This window comes from Leopardus geoffroyi, chromosome C2 (assembly GCF_018350155.1).
Source record: "Leopardus geoffroyi isolate Oge1 chromosome C2, O.geoffroyi_Oge1_pat1.0, whole genome shotgun sequence".
In the NCBI taxonomy this organism is placed as follows: domain Eukaryota; kingdom Metazoa; phylum Chordata; class Mammalia; order Carnivora; family Felidae; genus Leopardus; species Leopardus geoffroyi.
Window position 1 is genome coordinate 48,173,495 of NC_059333.1, and position 23,389 is coordinate 48,196,883.

At 35.2% G+C, this 23,389-nt stretch overlaps 1 protein-coding gene across 2 annotated transcripts in view; it reads left to right on the forward strand.

The window, feature by feature from the left end:
- Positions 1–23,389, forward strand: part of TBC1D23 (TBC1 domain family member 23) — a 59,767-nt gene that overhangs the window by 22,136 nt on the left and 14,242 nt on the right. For both annotated transcript variants that reach the window (XM_045501777.1, XM_045501778.1), the window contains exons 2-13: positions 63–174; positions 1,542–1,647; positions 2,653–2,857; positions 6,734–6,857; positions 9,912–10,036; positions 10,130–10,176; positions 11,001–11,104; positions 12,976–13,098; positions 14,389–14,481; positions 18,093–18,263; positions 20,756–20,798; positions 22,502–22,611. In XM_045501777.1, the coding sequence (XP_045357733.1) occupies positions 63–174; positions 1,542–1,647; positions 2,653–2,857; positions 6,734–6,857; positions 9,912–10,036; positions 10,130–10,176; positions 11,001–11,104; positions 12,976–13,098; positions 14,389–14,481; positions 18,093–18,263; positions 20,756–20,798; positions 22,502–22,611 (1,363 nt within the window). The remainder of the gene's footprint in view (positions 1–62; positions 175–1,541; positions 1,648–2,652; positions 2,858–6,733; positions 6,858–9,911; positions 10,037–10,129; positions 10,177–11,000; positions 11,105–12,975; positions 13,099–14,388; positions 14,482–18,092; positions 18,264–20,755; positions 20,799–22,501; positions 22,612–23,389) is intronic.

Genomic DNA, 23,389 nt, shown 5'->3' on the forward strand with positions numbered 1-23,389 from the left:
TAAATTAATCTTCAATAAGAAAAAAATAAGTAGAATTGATCTATTAAGGACTTGTTTTTTAGGGAAAAAGATCTTGCAGAAGCTCTGGAAGCAGGAGGTTGTGATCTTGAAACTTTGAGAAATATAATTCAGGGAAGACCACTACCTGCTAATCTGAGGGCCAAAGTTTGGAAGGTAAAGTAACTGAAAACTAAAGCAAAATGTCATCACTTAAGAATAACATTTGAGAATTTTTATGTTCATTTTTCTAAGTTGCAGAAAACTTTATCATCTTCTGACCATGTTGCATCTAGAGAATTTATCAAACAGAGCAACTTAAATGGTGTGTTTCTGTCATGTTTGGTTATTTAATAATATAGGTTTTGAAGGGCAATGCTTTTTCTTTTGTAGTCATTACAAATGATGTTTATAAAGATTGTTTAATGAAATGGGAAAATGCAACCAATGAGTAAAATAGGATTTATAATGTAATTAAACATGGAATTATGTCAGCTATATTAAAGACAAGGTGGGGAGAGGACATAGGTCTCTCTGTGTGTTGGAATTATAGGACATTTTACTTTGCTTTATTTTCCTCTTCATCTGTTCTGTAGTGCATGTGTCACTTTTTAATTTTAAATTAAGATTTTGTTATGATTACAAAAGAAATGCTGTTTGTTAAAACATACAAGCAGCAGATAAGATAAAAACTATCTACTGTCTATCACCTATGGGTAAAACACATAATAATGTCTTGGTATATATCTTTTTATTTTTTCTTCTCTGCACATATATCTGTAACAGAAATGGAATAATAATTGTACATAGCATTCTGAATGTTTTATTGTAGAAATTTAAAACACATACAAAAGTAGACTTACATAATGAACCCCCATGACCCATCACTTAGTTTTAACTGTTAATATTTGGCCAGTCTTGTGTGATTAGTATCTCTATCCTTTCCTCCCTGTCTCACCCACTGGATTATTTTAAAGCAAATCCTTGGTAGCACACTAAAATACTTTAGTACGAAAGTCTAAAAGATAAAGACTTTTAAAATATAAGCATAATACCATTAAACTAAAAAAAATAATAATTCCTTAATGTGTCCTCACATGGCTGAAGGGATAGGGGCTCTCTGGGGTCTCTTTTATGAAGACACTAATTCCATTATGAGGGCTCCACCCTCATGACCTAATCACCTCCCAAAGGCCTCACCTCTAAATAACATCGCATTGGGGATTAGGTTTCAACATCTGAATTTTGTGGGAGGACACAGACATTCAGTCTATAACATTGATGATGTTTGCTGAAATAAATTTGTGTATGCTATTCACTGGATTGACATGAAGTAGTAAAATTTAATGTAGGGAGATTTAAAATAATTGTGTTCATTATGATATGACTGAAGGGATCAGCATTTGGTGGAGTGTAAATACATTACTTTGTAATCTTTGAAGTATGTATTATTATTTCAAAATTCAGGACTTTCCATTATTACAGTATATTTTCTAAAAATGAGACATGACATACAAAGCTAATTGCTTTTATCTTTTTTCCAGATTGCTCTAAATGTTGCAGGAAAAGGTGATAGTTTGGCATCATGGGATGGTATTTTAGACTTGCCAGAACAGAATGCCATTCACAAAGATTGTGTAGAGTTTATTGGTAAGTTTAATAATTGTTTTCAAACTGAAAAATTTTGAAAATAATATTGTGAGGTAGAAGAGTTACTCTTTAATAGAATCATCTTGTTACAGTTTGGGATATGTTAAATTTGTGAACGGCTAGTAAACAGTCGTAGGACTTCTCTTTGGAAATTCTTATGAAGTAATATCTAGTATTTATAAGAAAGAGAGCCCAATTTTTAGTGTAGGGTTTTTTTTGTTTTTTTGTTTTTTGGCTTATATGTTCAGTTCTTCTGGTACCTTTATAGTTTTGTTGCAGTTTTAAAATTGTTTTTTTGTGAAAAGGTCTGTATGATCTTTAGTCTTCACATTAAAGGGGTCTGTGTTCTAAAAGTTTACCTATAAACTTTTGCAGATCATAGGTAATGATCTGTAATAAAAAAACCCCACAAAACTATTTTAAGTCGTGGATGAAAAGGTTTCCTGTCACTCCACAAGGTCTTTTCAAGCTTAAATGAATTTAGTTTGTATTTTTAAATTAATCTATAGTCCTTAGTGTCTTTTTGTTTTTCTTTTTATTACAATTTAGTTAAATTTTATTAGATAGGCTTTTGTCTACTAACCACAACAGAAGCATTATTGCTAGTGTATTCAAAGGAAAGGGAATTTATTGGTAGGGAATTAATAACCTTCTCTGACAAAGCTATAGTGACAGCTGCCCATCATTGGGTAGATGATAATCTTTTGTTTAGAAAACACCTTTTTGCTTTCCAGGAATATGGGTTAAGCATCTTTCCTACCTTTCTACCTTGGATTGCCCATTTTTATGTTTAACATATATATAGGTCAAGTATTATTGAGTTAAATACTGAATAGCTAGTAAATACTAAATAAAAGGAAACATGCTTTTGCGTAGTTTTCTTTTGCCCTTGTCATGCTCTGAGTACACTAAGGGAAGTATTGTGTGTTTGAAAACAAGTGTTACTTGCAATAACTGAGTCTCTAACAGGCCCTTGGTAACTTAATTTTGACACTTATTTTCTAGAACAGCTTTCAGTGCCACAAGAGAAAGCAACAGAATTACTTTTGGATATTGAATCCGTAATCACCTTTTACTGTAAATCACGTAACATTAACTACAGCACATCCCTCAGCTGGATACATCTACTGAAACCATTGGTGCATCTTCAGTTGCCACGCAGCGATTTATACAACTGCTTTTATGCTATCATGAATAAGTACATCCCCAGGTAAAACACGTTTTAGTAATAATAGTTTTTAAATGAATAAAAGTCTGATTTGTTTTGAACTAAAGTTAGATTTACTTTGGTGGTAAAGTAAAAGGTTCAAGTATTTGAATCTTAACTGTTATTTGACTTTATTTCTGTGGTTGTAAACATTTTTTAAAGGGTTCTTTGGTTAAGAATTTATGCTTGTAAAGTTGGTACAATCTTTTGGTAGTATCCCTATTATAATTTCTTTCCTTATAAAAATAACATTATAGTGTCTATATGAAAAGTAAAATTTTTGGAGTGCTGCCTTAAGTGAGGTGCTAGCATTACAGCTTGAAATGTAATCCTATATATGCAGGCACTGAACGAGTAATTAGGAGTGTGCTGAGTATTAGGAAGATGAAATATAGAATGCTAAGGGCATATTCAGTGGGGGCGACCTAACTTGTCCTGGAGGTCAGAGATGACTTCCCTGGGCAAGTGACCCTTAGGCTGAGACTAGATAGGTAGATGTTTAGATGGTTGCAGGTGTGGAGGGCCAGAGGAGAGGTAGTGCAGGGGCTGCATCCATGAGGCCAGAAAGAATTCTTGTAGTTCCCTGTGCTACCAATTAGGTAGTCAGGATTTCAGAGCGAAGAGGAACTTTTGACATAATCTGCACAGGGAATTTTGGATGCACACCAGAGTCCTTGAGGGAGCTCTTAAAAATCCTGATGCGTATTTGTATATCTGACTATCAAATCTCTGAGAAGGGCACCCAGGCATCATTGTTTTTTTTAGAGCTTCTCAGTTGACTGCAATGTGCAGCCAAAGTAGAGAACTCTACTATTCTGGAGCTTGGTAGTTAAATGACTACCATTCTTTACTGCTTTCTGTGATACACACTATACTAAATGCAGGTGTTTTGTGTGTTTTCTTATTTAAACTATGACCGCTAAAGGGTAGATATCTCTGATATACAAGTACAAAAACTGAGGCAAAGAAAGAGATTAAAGACTTACTCATGATTACACGTCTGGTGTATGTCTGAGTCAAGATTTGAACCTAAGTTTGGATGGCCACCTGTGTTTTAACTAATACAGTTTTCCACCCTGGTTGCTTGTTAGAAACCACTGAATAACTTTTTCTTTAATAGCTCAAGATACCATTTTCAGATCATAAAATTTATCTTTTTAGTGTGTATATAGCTCATTGTTTTTTAGTATAGTCACAGGATTGTGCAGCCATAACCACAAAATTTTTTAGAACATTTTCATCTCCAAGAAGGAATCCTGTACCCATTAGTAGTCAACTCTCCATTTTCCCCCAACACTGTCAGCCCTAAGCAACCACTTCCTGAGGCAATCTTTCTGTGTCTGTGAATTTACATGCTAAATTGCATGGCTATATCACATTTTACTTACTCATTCAACAGTGGACATTTGGATTATTTTCACATTTTGGTTATGAATAATGCTGCTATGAACATTTGTGTACAAGTTTTTGTGTAGACATGTATTTCATTTCTCTTGGGTATGTACCTAGAAGTGAAATTGCTGAGTTATATTGTGACTCTATGTTTAACCTTTTGAGGAATTGCCAGCCTTTTCCATAAGTATATCATTTTACATTTCCACCAGTAGTGAATGAAGATGCCACTTTTTCCACTGTCAACATTAAAAAAAAATTATTATAGCCAAACTAATGAGTGTGAAGTGATATCTCAGTATGGTTTTGCTTTGCATTTCTGTGATAGTCAGTGATGTTTAGCATCTTTCATGTGCTTTCTGGCAGTGTGTGTATCTTCTTTGGGGAAATGTCTGTTTAGCCCAAGAACTTTTAAAACATGTGGGTCCTTGAAGTTTCAACTATAAGTGCACTAGGTAGAGCCTAGGCATATTTTTTAAAAACTCCCCAGGGTAGAGAACCTCTTTGCTACCTTGAAGCCACAGTGCTTCATATACATAAAACAGACCCAGAGATGCCGGGAATCAGGACTGTGGTCGTGGTAGAGCAAGACTGGAATTCATACTTACGAATCATTCAGTTGCACTAGGTTTCTCAACTGCTTGTATTTTACCACTGCTCGGTGTAACAGAGCTAATGATGGCAAGGGACATGATGCTCCAACTTTTTCTCTAGAGACTATGTTGGTAGTGGTAGTTAATAATAGTAGGGGAGGGGGCTTTACCCTGAGTTGTATAGTACACTATCTTGTTAGGTTCCTCCAGGTACTGTTTCTATGAGTTCCACATGTAATATAGCACTCCAGGCAGGGTCAGCATTAATGCCTCTGGATAGAACACAGCCCCACAAAATTGCTGCTAGAAGAATTCCATTGTAATGTATCTTCTCATTACAGATCCGGTGTAACATGGGTAGAATCCTGTCAAGTCAAGCACAGTGCCTTGCAGTGGAGAGTAGCTTTGCAGTACAGAACTATTAAATGAATAGATGCTGTTGCAGTAGCTAACTCCCTGAGATGTCCTGCTAGGGACACATACTAGGCAATGGTTCCTACAATTTTATGTCTGTACTCTAAGGTTTCCGTGTCTTGCCTTAACAGTCAATTGCCTTGCATATATTAGAGTGGGGAAAGTATTCAGATGAAGGAAGAGGTAATCTTGCCAGTATGAATCCAGTTCTGTCTCTGGGCTTCTGAATTAACAGCCTAGGGCCTTCTCTACAAAATTTCCCTGTTATCTACAATATAAAAAAAAAAAAGTAGATAGAGAGTCATACCAAATCCTGGCATTGATCTCAGATCTTGGTTTTGCAGAAATTGTTTTTTATTGTTCCTACTTAAATAGCATTTGACAATATTCTTTATCAGTGCTTTTATGTTAAAACTGTGACATTCATTTCATTAGCTTTTTCACATGAAGCCTTTTGCTTCATTTCAATTTCTTTACAATTTGCTTTTTTAGAGACTGTGCTTCTACCAAAATACCGCTTGTTGAAATACTGAATTATATATAGAGAAGAGTCATATGGCATAATAGTTTAATGCACAGTTTTTGTGTACAGCTCTTAGCTGACTTTTTAAACTATGTGACCTTGGGTGAGTTACTTGCCCACAGCCAAGCTTCAGTTTTCTCATCTGTAAAATGAGGAGAATAATAGTAACTGTTTCATAGGGTTGCTTGTCAAGATAAAATTAGATAACTTTGTAAAGTGCCTGTTACAGTGTCTGGCATGTGACATTTTCTCAGTAAATATTGACTTTTATTGAGATTACCTGTCCTTGAGCTGTTTACATTTTTATTGATTCATTAGACACAAGGGAAGAAGGCAAGAAGTAGTACTCTTGTTTAATAAAGTGTTTTGTACCTCTTGGGATTCATTCTGAGCACTAGTACCCAGGCCACTTCAACTAAGGCTCTTGATCCAGTATTTTGTTACCTGTGGCCATTTCAGACTTTTACCTCTGCTAAAGGACATTCCTAATTGACTATGTTAACTATGGAGCTAACCTAAAGCCTTCCTAGGAGTTTCCTTGTATTTGGAGGGGAAGAAGAGAGCTGGACTTTTTTTTTTTTTTTTTTTTTTTTTTTTTAAGGCCTCTGTAGTTCTCCTTTTGGGATGTAGAACTTGTCAAAATAACCTAAATGGTCCTGCTCTTTCCAGTGGTCCCTGTAGTTCTTTCTTTTGAGTGCTGCCTGGGTTGAGCTGGAGAGAATCTCCTTAGAGTTGGCTGTAGACCTGCTGTTTCTACAAACTTTCTGTCAAGTCAGGGATATTAGGTGTTAGCAAGAGATTTCTGGCTGATGTATCAGGTAGGCTTGCTGTGAATGCTGTGGTGTTCAGGCATTTTGGGGGGTGGGGAGAAGGAGGTGGGTGTTGCAGGAGGACTAGTTACTGATACGATCATTTCTGATCCATTAATGCAAAAACCTTGCTTCTCTTGTCTTTTAGGGATTGTTCTCTGAAGGGAAGACCATTTCATCTTTTCCGATTACTCATCCAATACCATGAGCCTGAGCTTTGTTCTTTTCTTGATACAAAGAAAATTACTCCAGACTCCTATGCACTCAACTGGGTAATAAAGTGAAAGTAGGAACACTTAATGAAAAATAGCTTTCTATAAAACTATAGTTAGGTTTATTTTCCCCCAGGGAAGAGAAAGAAAAGTACTAAATTATAGACCGTTACTACTTAAACCAAAGGAGTAAAATTATTGGTACTTCCAAAATAGGTTTTTTAGTTCTTGACCATGTTAGTTCAGATTATTTAAAATGAAGTTTAGCCTTTTGTTTTACATGTATCTCATATTGCATAGATAGTACATTCATATGTAATATTTGTGAGATATATGTATGCAATATGTGCTAATATAGGCATGTAATATATGTAAATATGTGGTATGTATCAGTTCACTTTAAAACTTTGTGTGATTAAATTGTTGATGGTGTGTATAAGAATTGATATCCAAACATGAGGAAAATGACTTAAGATTATATTGATCATTAAGAAATGATCAATATAAAGAGATACAAAGTACATCTCAGTGCTCTGTTATTCTATATATTTTGAATGGGAAGTTTTATTATTCTGGGTCAGTGGTTCTCAGACCCTTTGGTGTCAGGACTTTTTATACCCCATGTTTATTGAGGATCTCTAGTGTATACAGATTATGATGGTTAGAAATTAAAACTAAGAAATTTAAATATTCATTTAGAAGTAGTGATAAATCCATTACATGTTAACATTAATAGCCTATTTTTCTAATGCAAAATAACTGTATTTTCCAAAAGAAAATAGTGACATTGTTTTATATTTTTGCAAATCTCAATATTCGGCTGGATCACAAATAGGTAGATTCCCATACCTGCTTCTTTATTCAGTCTGTGATGGTACCACAATTCATGTAGCCTTTGGAAAAGTATTGTTTACTTGTGAGAGAACGAGTATGAAAAAGGCAATTAAAGTTCACGTGTTATTATGAAAATAGTTTGACCTCGTGGACTCCCCTGTAAAAAATACTCTTGGGGAAGTCTAGGGCTCCTCAGACTACACTTTGAGAACTGCTCTTCTCAATTAACTTGAAGATCTTTCTAAAACAGCGATTGAGTCCTAGAAGAATATATATTCAGAAATTAAACATACTCTTTGATCATGTCTTAACCTAGCTTTCTTCAGAAAGGATTCCTTTCTTCCACTTATTAACTGTGTGATTTAAAACACTTAGCCTCTGAGCTTCAATTTCTTTATCTGTAAAATGGGAATAATAATAATACCTACCTCAGAGGGGATGAGATGAGTAAACAATCAGGAAAAGGTACTTAAGAGAATCCTAACTGGTTTCAACTGTCATATTAAATCTCAGACTGCAGCAGCCTACTCTTTAGTGTTAGCCACAGGCTTATCACTTTGAGTTGAAATCATAAAACACCTATAAAATTGTAGTTTCACTGAGATTCATATATTGCCATTCATACTTATTTGTATTCAAGTAAAAAACTAAGCATTCTGATGCCTTATAGAGGTCTCTGCTGTCACATCATGCCTCAGAAATGCTCTTTCTGTTGCCACAACTCTGAATTAGTCCTCAGTTCCTGTAGTAGATTTTACCAAGTACTAAAACAACTGGTTTCTCTTCAGTCAATGCCCCAACTAGTTCTTGCTATTAGTATCATGTCTATGGAATGGAGTCTTTTTTTTTTTTTTTTAATCATGAGATGAAACCATTAAAGCTAGTTCTTAAACCTTGAGGGAGCTACAACTGTGAGCAATGCAATGACAGCTGTAGTTTGGCTATGTGACTTTAATGATGGCCATATATTGCATGTATGCATATATTGCAGTTCTATTTGTATTTACATCTTTGGGATTTGTAATAGTAGCCTTTTTTTCTTTCAAAGTTTACTTATTTTTGAAAGAGAGAATGAGTGGGGAAGGGGCCGGTTTTGGGGGGGGGGGGCGGACAGAGGATCTGAAGCAGGCTCTGTGCTGACAGCAGAGACCCCGATGGGGGACTTGAACTCACAAACTGCAAAACCATAACCTGAACCAAAGTCAGACACTTAACCGACTGACTGAGCCACCTAAATACCCCTGGTATTTGTAATAGTAATCTTATTTGTAATAGTAATTTTTAAAACAGTAACATTTTATACTTAAAAGCTTTGTGGTGAAGTGTAATGGCAGTTAGCTTGGGCTGTGGAATCTCAGGTCATTTTTCTAGTGTAAATACTGCCACTCACTATCTCTTTGAGCTTGGGAAGGTTGTTTAACACCAGTTTATTTCCTCACATGTAAAATGGGGAGAAAAATGTCAACGTTGAAGGACTGTCGTGAGACTATTTTAAATGAGAGATAATAAAGGATATGTGACAGTAGTTTAGTACTGGCACAAAATATGCACCACTGTATATGTTCCCATTAGCCATTAAAAATGTTTTCAATTTAAACCCCTAAATGGAATTGTTTCTGTAGCTAGTGAAAATTGAATAAAAATATCACTGAGTTTATGCAGTTTAAAACACAGGCTCTAGAGAAACTTATTAAACAGCCCTTTTATTTAAGAGAGAAGACCACAGAGCTCCTGAAACACAGGGATATAAATGTCTCATGTATTTCAGATGATGGACATGTAAGCTTTGGCAGCAAGTCACCTTGCTTGTCATTGAAAGTTGACTCTGTGTTCTTAATTAACCATGTTTGATCCTTACAGTTACCTTGTAGGTGAAGAACCATAATAATTATGCTGGGTACCCTTATAGTGGTAGTTATGCCAGTTATTATGTTATGGCATATATGTGTTAGTGACTTTAGATACTCTAGGTTAATTATCTCTCCACAACAATGGTAGAAGAAAGGTAGCAGTATTCTCCACCCCCCCTCCCCCCGCTTTTTAAGTAGAAATGGGAGTTTTAGAGGTTAAGTAATATGCCCTAAGTCACACAGCTAGTAAGTGGTGTCATTGTGCCTTGAATCTACATATTCTGCCTTTGCATTACATACATTAAAATTAAGCTACACATTAAGTATCAGGTGCAGATAATTGGATATAATGTTACACATTTGTTTTCATACTTTTAAAAGAACAGGTCATTTCCAGTGGTTTATGTCTCATTTCATTTCCTGATTACAGCTCGGAAGCCTTTTTGCATGTTACTGTTCCATTGAAGTCACTCAGGCAATATGGGATGGATATCTACAACAAGCAGATCCATTTTTTATTTATTTCTTAATGTTAATAATCCTTGTTAATGCAAAGTAAGTATCAAGTTGCTTAGATTTTTTTTGCCTTTCTAGTCTCAGGATGTTCTGTTAATATTTAACTCAAACTCATTTGTTTCTCTTTTACAGAGAAGTTATTTTAGCACAGGAGTCTGATAGCAAAGAAGAAGTTATCCGTAAGTAACTTACTGTAGAGAAAATATTTCACGTCACTTAATTTTCTAAAACTCAGTTTTCTCATCTGTATATTTCAGAGATTAGTCTACAGAACTCTGAGGTTTCATTCAACTCATCTACACTCTGTAGGTACAGACCTTAAGGCCTATTTTCCCTTGATTTTGCCATCCTCATTCATTTCTTCCATGTTTTTTTCAGTCTTTCAGTTCCTTTTCGTATACTGTTTCTTATGTTTCATTGTTCATACCAGATGCCCTCCTCTTTCTCCCCTCTTCCTTCTTAATTTACCTTTGAATACTCAGATTTCATAATTACTTTCATTGTGGAAATTTGGTACTTTTTTTTGGGTTTTCGCCACTCTAGCCCCCACACAGATTTAGTTATTACTTCCTCTTTGTACTGCCACTTTGTATTATTTGTATTATAATGTTTATCTCACAACATTATAGTGGTTAATTTTCACATTTCTCACACAAGACAGAATTCCTTAAGTCAGGAATTATTTCTTAGTCACTTTTTGTTTCCAGGGGCCCTGGCACTTAACGTGTTTGTTAAATAAATCACAGTGCTGCAATCAAGGCTAATGAATATGATTTGATTGCCTGAAACGATCTTTCACTAACAGCAGAATTGCATTAATAGTGTCAGCTCCTTTGGGAAACTCCACTGCTCCTCAAGCAGTTTTAAAGGCTTCACTATTGACATTCTATTTATGTAGTTTTTATTATGTTGAAGATATTCTAGCTTTGCTGCATAAATAATGTTCATGATTGTATTTTCCACAATTTTTAAAAATGTTCTCATATCTGTAATTGTTTTTCAGAGTTCTTAGAAAATACTCCATCCAGTTTGAATCTAGAGGATATAGAAGACCTTTTCTCTCTGGCTCAGTATTATTGCAGTAAAACACCAGCTTCATTTAGGAAGGTATAAGACAAATTACCAGCTTCAGTATTTCACATTTTGTACATTGTTTTATTGTTCATGTTGTGTCCACTTCAGTTAAAATACTCTAGATTGTCATTCTTTTTTTTTTTTTTAATATTTATTTTGAGAGAGAGAGAGAGCATGCATGAGCAGGGAAGGGCAGAGAGAGAGAGAGGGTGAGAGAGAATCCCAAGCTGGCTCTGTTCTGTCAGTGTGGAGCCCTAGGTGGGGCTCGATCTCATGAACCTTGAAATCATGACCTGAGCCGAAATCAAGAGACTTAACTGACTAGGCCACCTAGGTGCCCCTCTTTTCTGTCATCTGTGTTGCAGTTTTATGTGATTTTTCACTATAAATTCTTGCCCCAGTGGAGGGACAGATTGAAAAGAGAGCATACACATATGCTAGGAACCATTTCACCTCACTCTGATTATTAATTATTTCTGATCATGAGAAAATGGAGAGATTTCTTACGCTAGTGCTTTCTTGACTTTAAATATTACAGAAATCTGATGGAGGATGTATAATTATGTCTCCTTTGTCTGGAGTTCAGCTTTGCACAATTTTAATGATGCAGAGTTGTGACCAAAAGGTCCTTTAGTCACATAGAGACTTAGAACCTTTCTCAGGCCAGACAAATGCTTTCAAATGAAAGGACACCAGATTAGAAACACGAGTGGTGTGAGTCCTAGAAAGTAAAACTCCAAGAAGCAAAAGCTAATAGTGGAGGAGGCACAGAATTACCATTTATTTATTTATTTATTTATTTATTTATTTAAAAAAAATTTTTTTTTTCAACGTTTATTTATTTTTGGGACAGAGAGAGACAGAGCATGAACGGGGGAGGGGCAGAGAGAGAGGGAGCCACAGAATCGGAAACAGGCTCCAGGCTCCAGGCTCTGAGCCATCAGCCCAGAGCCTGACGCGGGGCTCGAACTCACGGACCGTGAGATCGTGACCTGGCTGAAGTCGGACGCTTAACCGACTGCGCCACCCAGGCGCCCCAGAATTACCATTTATAAAATAAGCAGATTTGTCTATGACCTCAGGTGCCCATGAGAGCAGTATTGTCTTTTATTTATTTGTTTTTAGGCATTCTATAATAATAATTGCTAGTTGGTGGTCATGTCGCTGAAATAGCAAGATGAGGTTAAATTATGTTCAGTATAATATGTGTCAAAAGGCAGAAAAGAAAAATCTTTTAAGAACATTTCCCCTGAAACTAATTAATTAAAAAAGAGATTTATTTCTAGGGACTAATTTCAGCTATTTTAATAATTGCCTTATGTAGACCACCTCAGCTCCTAACAAAGTGGGACAAGTCAGATGATGGGATAGTGGTTTAGGATGCTGGATGAAAAAGAAGTTTTACTCTTTTCAGTCTTGTAAGAGGAACAGCTTTTATTCTTCAGACCTAGTAAATAATCTGCACTAGCAGTTGCTAATTAAACCAGGCTGTAGATCAGTATATTGCATAACTTATGCCTTATTTTTATTTTTATTATGTTAAAATATGAAAAGTTGTGAGTAACCATTTAAAAATTTAATATTTTTAGATAGTTTATAGGTGATATTAAATAGTTTAATAGTAATAGGTGATATTATAGGAAACAACTACGTAGAATGTTTTAGTTTTTCATCATCGCCTTTTATTTTGTATGAACTCTGACAAGGACTTTTTCTATATAGCCTTTTTGTAACCATTAGCCTATAAGATTTGAGATGATACAATATTAAATTTTAAAAATCACATGACTCAAGGGTGTTATATAATTATTTTCTTTTCATCATGGTTTATTAAGAATATTTTTTGAAAGAAAGATTGATTTTGTTTTTTCTTCATAATGTTTTAAAAATTTCTCTACAAACAGGATAATCACCATCTATTTGGTAGTAGTTTGTTGGGAATTAAGGATGACGATGCAGACCTGAGTCAGGCTCTTTGTCTGGCCATCTCGGTGTCAGAGATCCTTCAAGCAAATCAGCTTCAAGGGGTAAATAAAGAAAACCCACAGTTTGTTGGAGGAATGTCCCTTTTAAATGCAAAAACCAACATTTCCTCCCTGTTTGTTGTGAGTGATTAATGTGCTTAATCTTCTGTCCACGTGTTCATTTTTTAAATTTTTTATTTGAGAGAGAGAGAGAGAGGGTGTGTGCATTACTTGGTAGTAGGGGCAGAAGGAAGAGAGATTCAAGCAGGCTCCACGCTCAGCACGGAGACCAACATGGAGCTCAGTCCATGACCCTGGGATCATGACTTGAGCTGGAATCAAGAGTCAGACACTCAACTGACTGAGCCATCCAGGTGCTCCCACATGCTTATTTTAAAACTGCCAGCTTGTGTGTGATTTTAATTGTCAATAATGAATTATTCTTGACAACTGTTTTCATAAATTGCCAAATCTTTTGCTTTTAGCAAAGCAACAGAATATTGTATAAAGTACTTAAAAGGGTGAATTTAGCATTTATTAGTTAAATTCTGGGTAATTATACAGCTAATTGAATTACATGGTCTAATGCCATAAAGCATATGACAAAGAATTGAGGATATACCATAACTTTCTGTCTCCTGCTATCTTCATAAAAATCTAATGAGCCAGTTTTTTTCAATATGTTTATTACTAGTAGTGCAACAGTTAACCATGAGTATGTGTATTTGGAAGGTGGGGTGTATTTCAAAGATGGAGGAAAGAAGAACAGCCATGGAAAGACAGGTGTTTTACAATAGATCTTTTGAAAACAAACGTTTCACATGTTTTTCTTATTAGAACTAGTATTAAAAACAAATGAAAACCTGTAATCCAGTTTAAAGATCCTCATGTGAACTTCCTCAGTTCAAACTGGCATTCCAGAACCTCCTCTCACCCCCAAAAGATGTTCTTGTATGAATTTAATTGTTGGCAACTTTGTAAACTTATTTGCAGAAATAGGAATTATATCTATATCTGTGTTTATAACTATATAGTTTTAAAATATACGTTTAACATACACATTAAAATTTTAAGTTCCAGTATAGTTTTATAGCTCAAAATGACATTCTCCTGCTACATATTTTAAGACTTTCTAGTCAGGAACGGTATATACAAAGTGTTCAAAACAAATATAGTTATTTAAAGATCTTGACGTTATTTTCCTGTATCTCTGCTAATTGGGTCCTCCTAATTCTGTGAGATCCATTTTTTTAATAAACCTATTCCCTCTTCTTTGCTTAATTGTAATACTATATTGTGTCAAATGTAACCCTCATGGCAAATTGTAGTATGTCACATGTTGTTTTCTCTTAGGAAGGAGTCCGGTTCTTTGTGGTGGATTGCCGTCCTGCAGAACAGTATAATGCTGGGCATTTGTCAACTGCCTTCCACTTAGATTCAGATCTGGTTAGTATAAATGCTAGTTAAAATTTTTTAATAAAGTAAGAGAATAAATAGGTTTTTCTTCCTTAGCTCAGAAATAAATATACATGTACTAGATTGGGGACATTTTCTTTCTGCTTAAGGAGGGAGTCTCTGCCCTTATAACAAAAGTGTTCTCAGGTTCCCTTTTCACCCAGGACACTCTTTTGGTATGATGAGGGTAGATGCATTCACTGTTAGGTATGGCTTACTATTGCTTACCATTGTTATGTCAGTAAATTCTAAACTTCTTACTGTGAATTGTCTGATGTAGCACTTAGCATAGTGCCTTGCATCTAGTAAGTACTCTATAAATATAAGCTCTTTCTATAACTGGGTAATTATTCTAGAAATTTTTACTATAAGCCTTTTTTTCCATCATGAGTACTTAAGCATAAACTAATATTTAATAAGGATAGTATGTGGCATACAGGTGCTCACTTGTTAAAATTTTTATACAAGGGTCACTTTACTTACAGGAGAAGATGAAGTAAATAATTAAATATTGTCAGGAATACTTAGAGCAGTTGGTAGAAGTAGGACTGACATCATTTAAACCATTCTGGTTATAAGAGCCTCAGAGATTAGGGAAGACAGAAAGAGGAGTAAGCCCTTTTGCTAACTATGCAGTCTGCCTTTCATCCAGCTCATCTGAAAAAGGTGATGCTAAGGCCTGAAAAGGCATGGAGGGGAATTTAGGTGGTATTGAGAGGAAACTTAGGGAAAATAGAGGTAGAACAACTCAGAGAGTTTTGGGTGCTTTAAGGAAGGTAATCCAAGCTTGTTTGCATCCTGAAAGTAAACCTGAGCCTTTCTCATCCTTGGTTTGCCTAGGAGGGCCTAGTTTTTCTTTTATGCTTATTTAAGAATTTGCTCAAGTGATTCATGAAAACTTGATTTTTTTCTTCAGAAAACTCAAAGAATGTCTCCAGAGCTAACTATTATCAGCTTGTTTAAGCTTCCAGACCTTTAGTATATATTTATATATTTCTTGCTTCCTTTTTCTTTTTACTTGATTTTTCAGTTAACAGTTCACTTATTTTTTCACCAAACTGTTTCTTAGAGATCTTTCCATTCAGTACATTCTTTTTTTAATATCCCCACTTTATTTATTTATTTATTTATTTATTTATTTATTTATTTTTAAGTAAGCTCCAACGTGGGGCTTGAACTCATGAACCCAAGATCAAGAGTTGCATGCTCTACTGACTGAACCAGCCAATTGCTCCTAAGTGCATTCTTTTTAATGACTGTATAGTGGACCATGGTACAGGTATACCATAATTTATTGCCCAATTGATGTACATTTGGGTTATTTTCAGTTTTCTTGTAATGAACAATGCTGCAGTTAGATCCTTATACATGTTTTGTGAACTTGTACAAATACTTCTATAAAATAGACTACTAAAAGTAGAACTGTTGGTTTGAGGGTTGAGTATATAAAACATTACTAGAAATGCTTTATCACCCTTTAAAGAGACTGAACCAGCTTACACTTTATAACTAAGTGAGAATGTTTCAACATTGCATTATATAGCACATTTTATTTTACAGTGAGAATGTTTACAACATTAAGTAAGAATGTTTCATCATTGCATTATAGCACATTTTATTTTACAGTAATGATGGGTGAAAAACCATCATTGGGGTTAGTAATTACAAGGTGGTAATTACTAGTAATGGTGAGCGTCTTTTTGCAAGTACACTGTTTCCTTTTTTTTGTTTTGTTTTTTGTTTTTACAAACTGCTTTTCTGTGGTTTGTCGGTTTTTCTCTCGGATTTTCACTGTATTTTTTTTTGTTTGTTTATTTTTGAGAGAGAGAGAGTGGGAGGAGCAGAGAGAGGGGGACAGAGGATCCAAAGTAGGCTCTGCACTGACAGCAGAGAGCCCAATGTGGGGCTGAAACCCGTGAACTATGAGATCATGACCCAAACCGAAGTCAGACACCTAACTGACAAGTCGCTCAGGAGCAGCGTCACTGTGCTTTTTATGTAGCCCTGTTGTAACATTGTAACAAATTTTTGAAGTTATTGGCATATCTGTTTCCTTGAAGGAAAGAAATTAACTTTTTTTGTCCTTTTAACTCTTGTACCTAGAGTAGTGCTAATAAATAAATTGGCTTCTATTTCTGACTGCCTTCTAAGAAGTATATCGTTTGCCATATAAGTGGAAACTAAAAAATATACCTTGTTTCAATGTATTGTTTTTAGCTATGGATCCTTTCACTCAGTGTTAAACTTTTCTTGTCATGATACCTAATGACACCATAGCTTGTTTAAGAAACAAACCAGATTTTTTTCTTAGCATATTTTCTTTGTATGTTTCATCTTTCTCTGAATCTTCAACTTTTGTTCTAATGTATTATAGGTACATTTATATGCATTTATTTTCTCTTATCCCAGGGATTTTATTTACAAGAGCCTTTTTCCCTTTGTTTTTTTTTTTTTTTAATTTTATTTTTTATTTTTTAAAATTTACATCCAAATTAGTTAGCATATAGTGAAGCAATGATTTCAGGAGTAGATTCCTTAATGCCCCTTACCCATTTAGCCCATCCCGCCTCCCACAACCCCTCTAGCAACCCTCAGTTTGTTCTCCATATTTATGAGTCTCTTCTGTTTTGTCCCCCTCCCTGTTTTTATATTCTTTTTGTTTCCCTTCCCTTATGTTCATCTGTTTTGTCTCTTAAAGTCCTCATATGAGTGAATTCAAATGATTTTTGTCTTTCTCTGACTAATTTCACTTAGCATAATTACCTCCAGTTCCATCCACATAGTTGCAAATGGCAAGATTTCATTTTTTTGATTGCCGAGTAATACTCCATTGTGTGTGTGTGTGTGTGTGTGTGTGTGTGTGTGTGTGTGTGTACCACATCTTTATCCATTCACCCATCGATGGACATTTGGGCTCTTTCCATATTTTGGCTACTGTTGATGGTGCTGCTATAAACATGGGGGTGCATGTGTCCCTTTGAAACAGCACACCTGTATCCCGTGGATAAATGACTAGTAGTGACATTGCTGGGTTGTAGGGTAGTTCTATTTTTAGTTTTTTGAGGAACCTCCATACTGTTTCCCAGAGTGGGGGCACCAGCTTGCATTCCCACCAGCATTGCCAAAGAGATCCTCTTTCTTCGCATCCTCGCCAACATCTGTTGTTGCCTGAGTTGTTAATGTTAGCCATTCGGACAGGTGTGAGGTGGTATCTCATTGTGGTTTTGATTTGTATTTCCCTGATGATGAGTGATGTTGAGCATTTTATCATGTGTCGGTTGGCCATCTGGATGTCTTCTTTGGAGAAGTGTCTATTCATGTCTTTTGTCCATTTCTTCACTGGATTCTTTGTTTTCTGGGTGTTGAGTTTGATAAGTTCTTTATAGATTTTGGATACTAACCCTTTATCTGATATGTCATTTGCAAATATCTTCTTCCATTCTGTCGGTTGCCTTTTAGTTTTGCTGATTGTTTCCAAGCCTTTTTTTCCTTTGTTTTCATGGTAGCTATGTAAATATTTTCTGTCTGGAAGAATATTTCAAATTTGGAAATGTATGTGAAATACAAGTTTACCGCATTTTTAGTTTTTAAAAATTGTCTAGATGCTCCAGAATCCGTCTGAGTTTGCACAGTCAGTAAAATCTTTGCTGGAAGCACAGAAGCAGTCCATCGAATCTGGCTCCATTGCTGGTGGGGAGCACCTCTGTTTTATGGGCAGTGGTAGAGAGGAAGAAGACATGTACATGAACATGGTCCTGGCACACTTTTTACAGGTATGTTGACAGATTATTTCAGTTTTGCTTGGTTATTGCTGTCATCTTTAGGAAGTTCTCATAGGTTAATTTGTACTGTTATCTATATTGTCAAATTTATATGAAGTTTTTCTTTACAGCTTACAGGTTTTCTGTCTTGCCAAGAAAGGACTTCTTGAGATTTTTCTTACATGTTTCTATGATTTACTTTTTATGCTTAAGTGTTGAATCATCTGGAATTTATTTTTGTGTAATAAGTGAGGTAGGAATAAAAAAAAAAAAAATCTTTTCCCAGATAGCTAACCAGTTGTGCTATCACTTTGAAATAGCACCTTAAAAAAATTTTTTTTAACGTTTATTTTTGAGAGAGAGAGACAGAGACAGAGACAGAACACAAGTGGGGGAGAGGCAGAGAGAGAGGGAGACACAGAATCCAAAGCAGGCTCCAGGCTCTGAGCTGTCAGCACAGAGCCCGACATGGGGCTCGAACTCATGAACCATGCAATCATGATCTGAGCCGAAATTGGATGCTTAACTGACTGAGCCACCCACCCAGGTGCCCCGAAATACCACCTTTTTAATTCCTCAGTGCTTCAGGATCTATTTCTGGATTATTCTATTGCGTTGCTGTTTATGTCTGTTCATTCCCTAGTACTTTTTACAGTAACTGCATAATTCAGTTTAATATATTTACTTTGAAATAGAATAAATATACATGTATATTTATTCATTATACTTGGCCATCTTTCCTTTTTGTGTTTGAATGTTGTCTAATTTGTATCAGTGATTTTATGCAGCCTGTTCCTCTATCTTCTCTACAAAACCTCTCTCAGTGATGGCGCTTTCTTCATAAAAATAATTGTTTGTTAGGTATTCTTTGGTATTTTATACATTAAAGTCTTCATTTTATATGACCCTGACTATACGGAATTAGCAAGACCATAGGCATGGTGTTGCACTAGTTACTAAATTTGGATCCATTTCTGTTCATGTTGTACTTTACTGGGAATCTGCTTTGAGAAAGTAAGTCTAAGGGAAAGAATCCTTAAAAGACAAAACACGAGAAGGAGCAAGGTATATGGGGGAAGGGTTGTAAGATAATTTTATACCTTATTAAAGGAGAGATTTTAGAAACTTACATAAAATAACAAAAATAGGGTCTCAGACTCATTTTACTTACAATTTTAATTGGCCTATTTTAAAAATGCTCTGGTGTAAACTATAGATTGTGAACATTAACATATCACGTGGCAAGAATTTGAAATATTGTGAACTTATTTTTTATAACTCAAGTTCTTGATGTGGTTTTAGAAAGTTTTCCCCCAACTTTTATCATGGAAATTTTCAAACAAAATCAAGAGTACATAGAGTTGAACCCTATAAACTCTTTATAAAGACATAAAACCACATTATCGTTATACTTTATTGTAAAAAAACCTAACTATTGTTCAAGTTTCCCTGATTTTCCCAGGATCCAAAACAAGACATTCTGCTTGGTTGACATCCTTTAAATCTCTTTTAATGTATAGGTTCCCTTTCCTAATTTTTTTTTTTTTTTTTTTGCAGATATTTGTTGGAAAAACTGGTTATGTTATCTTATAGCGGGTCCCCCACATACTAGATTTTGCTAATTGCATTCACATGGTGGTGTTTATCAGGTTCTGTCCCTGGTATTTCCTCTAAGTTGGTAATTAGATCTAGAGACTTGATCAGATTACTTTTTTTTTGGGAGGGGGGTGCGGACAGGAAGTCCTGGGTGGTGTGAACTTTGGTCAGGAGGTATGTACTGCTCATATCTTTCTTTTTTGTCTCTTTCTCTGTTAGTGCACATTAGATCCATTGATTTTTTTTTTTTTCAACGTTTATTTATTTTTGGGACAGAGAGAGACAGAGCATGAACGGGGGAGGGGCAGAGAGAGAGGGAGACACAGAATCGGAAGCAGGCTCCAGTTTCTGAGCCATCAGCCCAGAGCCCGACGCGGGGCTCGAACTCACGGACGGCGAGATCGTGACCTGGCTGAAGTCGGACGCTTAACCGACTGCGCCACCCAGGCGCCCCTAGATCCATTGATTTTTATAGTAGTTTGTAAAATGGTAGCATTCTATTATTTCTTATTCATAATTCGCTAGAATAATTGTTTTTATATTTCCTTTTTATAAAAGATACAACATATTTTGAAATCTTTTAAAAATCACTCTAATTATATCTAAAAATACAATTAACTGATTTTAGTTTGACTTGTTATTATATTATTGGAACTATAATACAGATAAACTCACAGTCTTGATAGTAGCCATGAAGTTGTCTCCTTCTTTCCACCAAGCGCCAGACCTTACAGTATACAAGGTAAATGTATGTATCTCTCTATACCAGAGTCCCAGATGTCAAAGAAAACAAGAAGTCCAGAAACTTAATATATAACTATGTATAACATGTGTCAATCTTTATAGGGCTATAGAGGTTTTGATTAAATTGCATTTTGGAATAATTTAAATTCTATTTTTTGCTACAGAAAAACAAAGAATATGTAAGCATTGCCAGTGGAGGCTTTATGGGTAAGGATTTAATTTATTTGTTGCTTTGCTTCCATTTCTCAGAGGAAATTATATCACCAGAGCTGATTGGGAGTGACCAGATTAGTTAGTGGATAAACTCTCTCTTCAGACATTCTATATTTTCAGAAAAGGGAAAGCCAGCAGGACATATAGATAACAGATAAACATAATAGACAATTGAAATGAGCAAATATTTAATGGAAGACTAATTCAGTAGATATGTTTAATGAGCTTGTATTTGTAAAAAGTATTTTTGTAAAGAGGCATGAAAAACTGTCTACATGATTTGTCTTTATGGAGAAGGTGCAATAGATAGGACTGGGAAATGGGTAAGAGGAATACTTTTCATACTCTTTGCTTTTTTGTTTCATTGTTATTTTGTTTTTGAAATACTTGAAAGTATTAGCTGCTAAAAAAATATTGGCTGAATGGAATAAAACAAATAAGCTGATGTTTTCAAATCTTCAGACCAATATCTGACAATCCAGGATGGTAAAATAACAGAAAATCTCTGCAAGCAAGTATTTGAGAATTTATGAAGGATTAGGTCAGGATAAAAAGATTTAAAAAGAGCCTGTCTTTTTTGCAAATTGTATTATTTAAGGGTACAAACTTGTGACTAAAAGATGAGTAAGTCCTAGAGTACTGTAAGTGTAGTGAACGTAGACAACAGTATTATCATAACCAAACTTGCAAAGAGACTAAATCTTAATTATTCCCACCATGAAGAAATGGTAATTATGTGATCTGATAGAGGTACTAACTGTTGCTGAAATGGAAATTATATTACAGTATGTAAATCAACATGTTAAACACCTTAAGTTTACATAGTGTTATAGGTCAAATATATTTCAATCAAGAAATAAAGAGCCTTTAATAATAAAATCAAATTAATATTTGTTGAGTAATAGAATTGAGTTTGAATCATGAGAGTCTCATAAGGATTAAGTTCTGACCTAATATAATCTTCTTGTTTTATAATTTAGAATTTTTACAGATTAGGATCTTTTTCCTCTTTGTCGATATTAACAAGGATTATGATGATTTCCTGTATATCATGGCCTGATAACTCACAATCTTTGGGGCTCATACCCAGAGTGATCTACAAATGGGGTTGTTTTAATAGTGTTAAGCAAGTATTGGCCTTTAGGCCCAGTGTTTATTAGGAATTTTGACAGTGATACAGAACTAGGTTATTAAGCTTACTATCAAAAGTGTCTGAAAAGCAGTCTTTTATGGTATAGTCTAGGTTCCAGAAGCTTTTTTCTAATTATGAATTATTTCTTTTCCAAGAATAACCTCTCTTTCCATAGCAGTTAATACCTTCTTTATTATGGGAAAGATTAATTGATATCTCTTTATGGTAAAACAAAAGCCACCATAGGTTTTCTTTTAATTTTTTATATCATAAAAATGTTGCTGAGATTATCTCTTAATACTTCCAGAGAAGAAAGCATCAAATTTATATATAGTTATTGTCAATTAAGAAAAACTGTAGTTGTACAGAGGGCTTTAGAAGGAGAAGAAGGCGGCTTTCTGTAGCTTAGAGTCCTTCATTACTGAAGTGCAGAAAAAAATACCTGTAATTACGTCTTTGTATCCTCTTTCATTCAGCCATGACATGTTTATTATATTCTCTGGTAACGAATCTTTCCAAAGGGGTTGATAAGTGAGTTGTTTTTCCCCTTCTTGTTTATTTTAAGCACTGCAACAGCACCTGGCGGATATTAATGTGGATGGACCAGAAAATGGATATGGCCATTGGATTGCTAGTACCTCAGGCTCAAGGAGCAGTATCAATTCTTCTGTTGATGTAAGTGTATGTGTAGAATGTGTCACCATATTTGGATAAATGCCCAGAAAATGTGACTAACTATTAAGCTCACTGTAACAGAAATGGAGTCAAAATGTTTCAAACACATATAGTGAGGAGTCGTGTTCTTGCGTGGTTAATGTTATATGGAACAGGCCTGCACAGCTAAACTAGCCAGGAGTTCTGGAGGTCCACTTGCTGAATTCAAATTTCTCCCTGTCCAGCTGCAGTTCGGTGTCATCTAGTGACAGTTTTCTGCCCCAGCTTAAATATCAATGGAGATAATACTGAGTCCTATGACTAGCTGGGACTCTCAAGTGATCTCATTCTAGGAATCTCCCAATTAATATGAGCCAGAAGAATACTGAGGCTTACAGTCACATCTCCTGCAGACCATGTCTATACCCCTCCCTACCAGAAATGTACATGATCATAACTTCAGTCCATGCATATTTGAGAATGGGCCAGGCAGAAGAAGACAGGAACTGATTGCCAATCCCATTATATTTGATTTTTAGTTAAAGAGATGTATGTTACTGCAAGGTTTTGCTGTAGTTGGTAAATTCACTTTTCTGTGCTGCTTTGGAAATAATCGGGCAATAAGTCTTTTGTGCTTTTTCAAGAATATTTTATGTCAGTTGAATTAAATGTCATCAAATCATTTTCTTAACAAGTAAGGGTCCACATCTACCTAATGATCATTATTTAAAACAGAAATAGAAGGAAACTATAGTACAGGTCATTGTTATTACTAGCTTAGGTTTACCGGTCTGGCTTA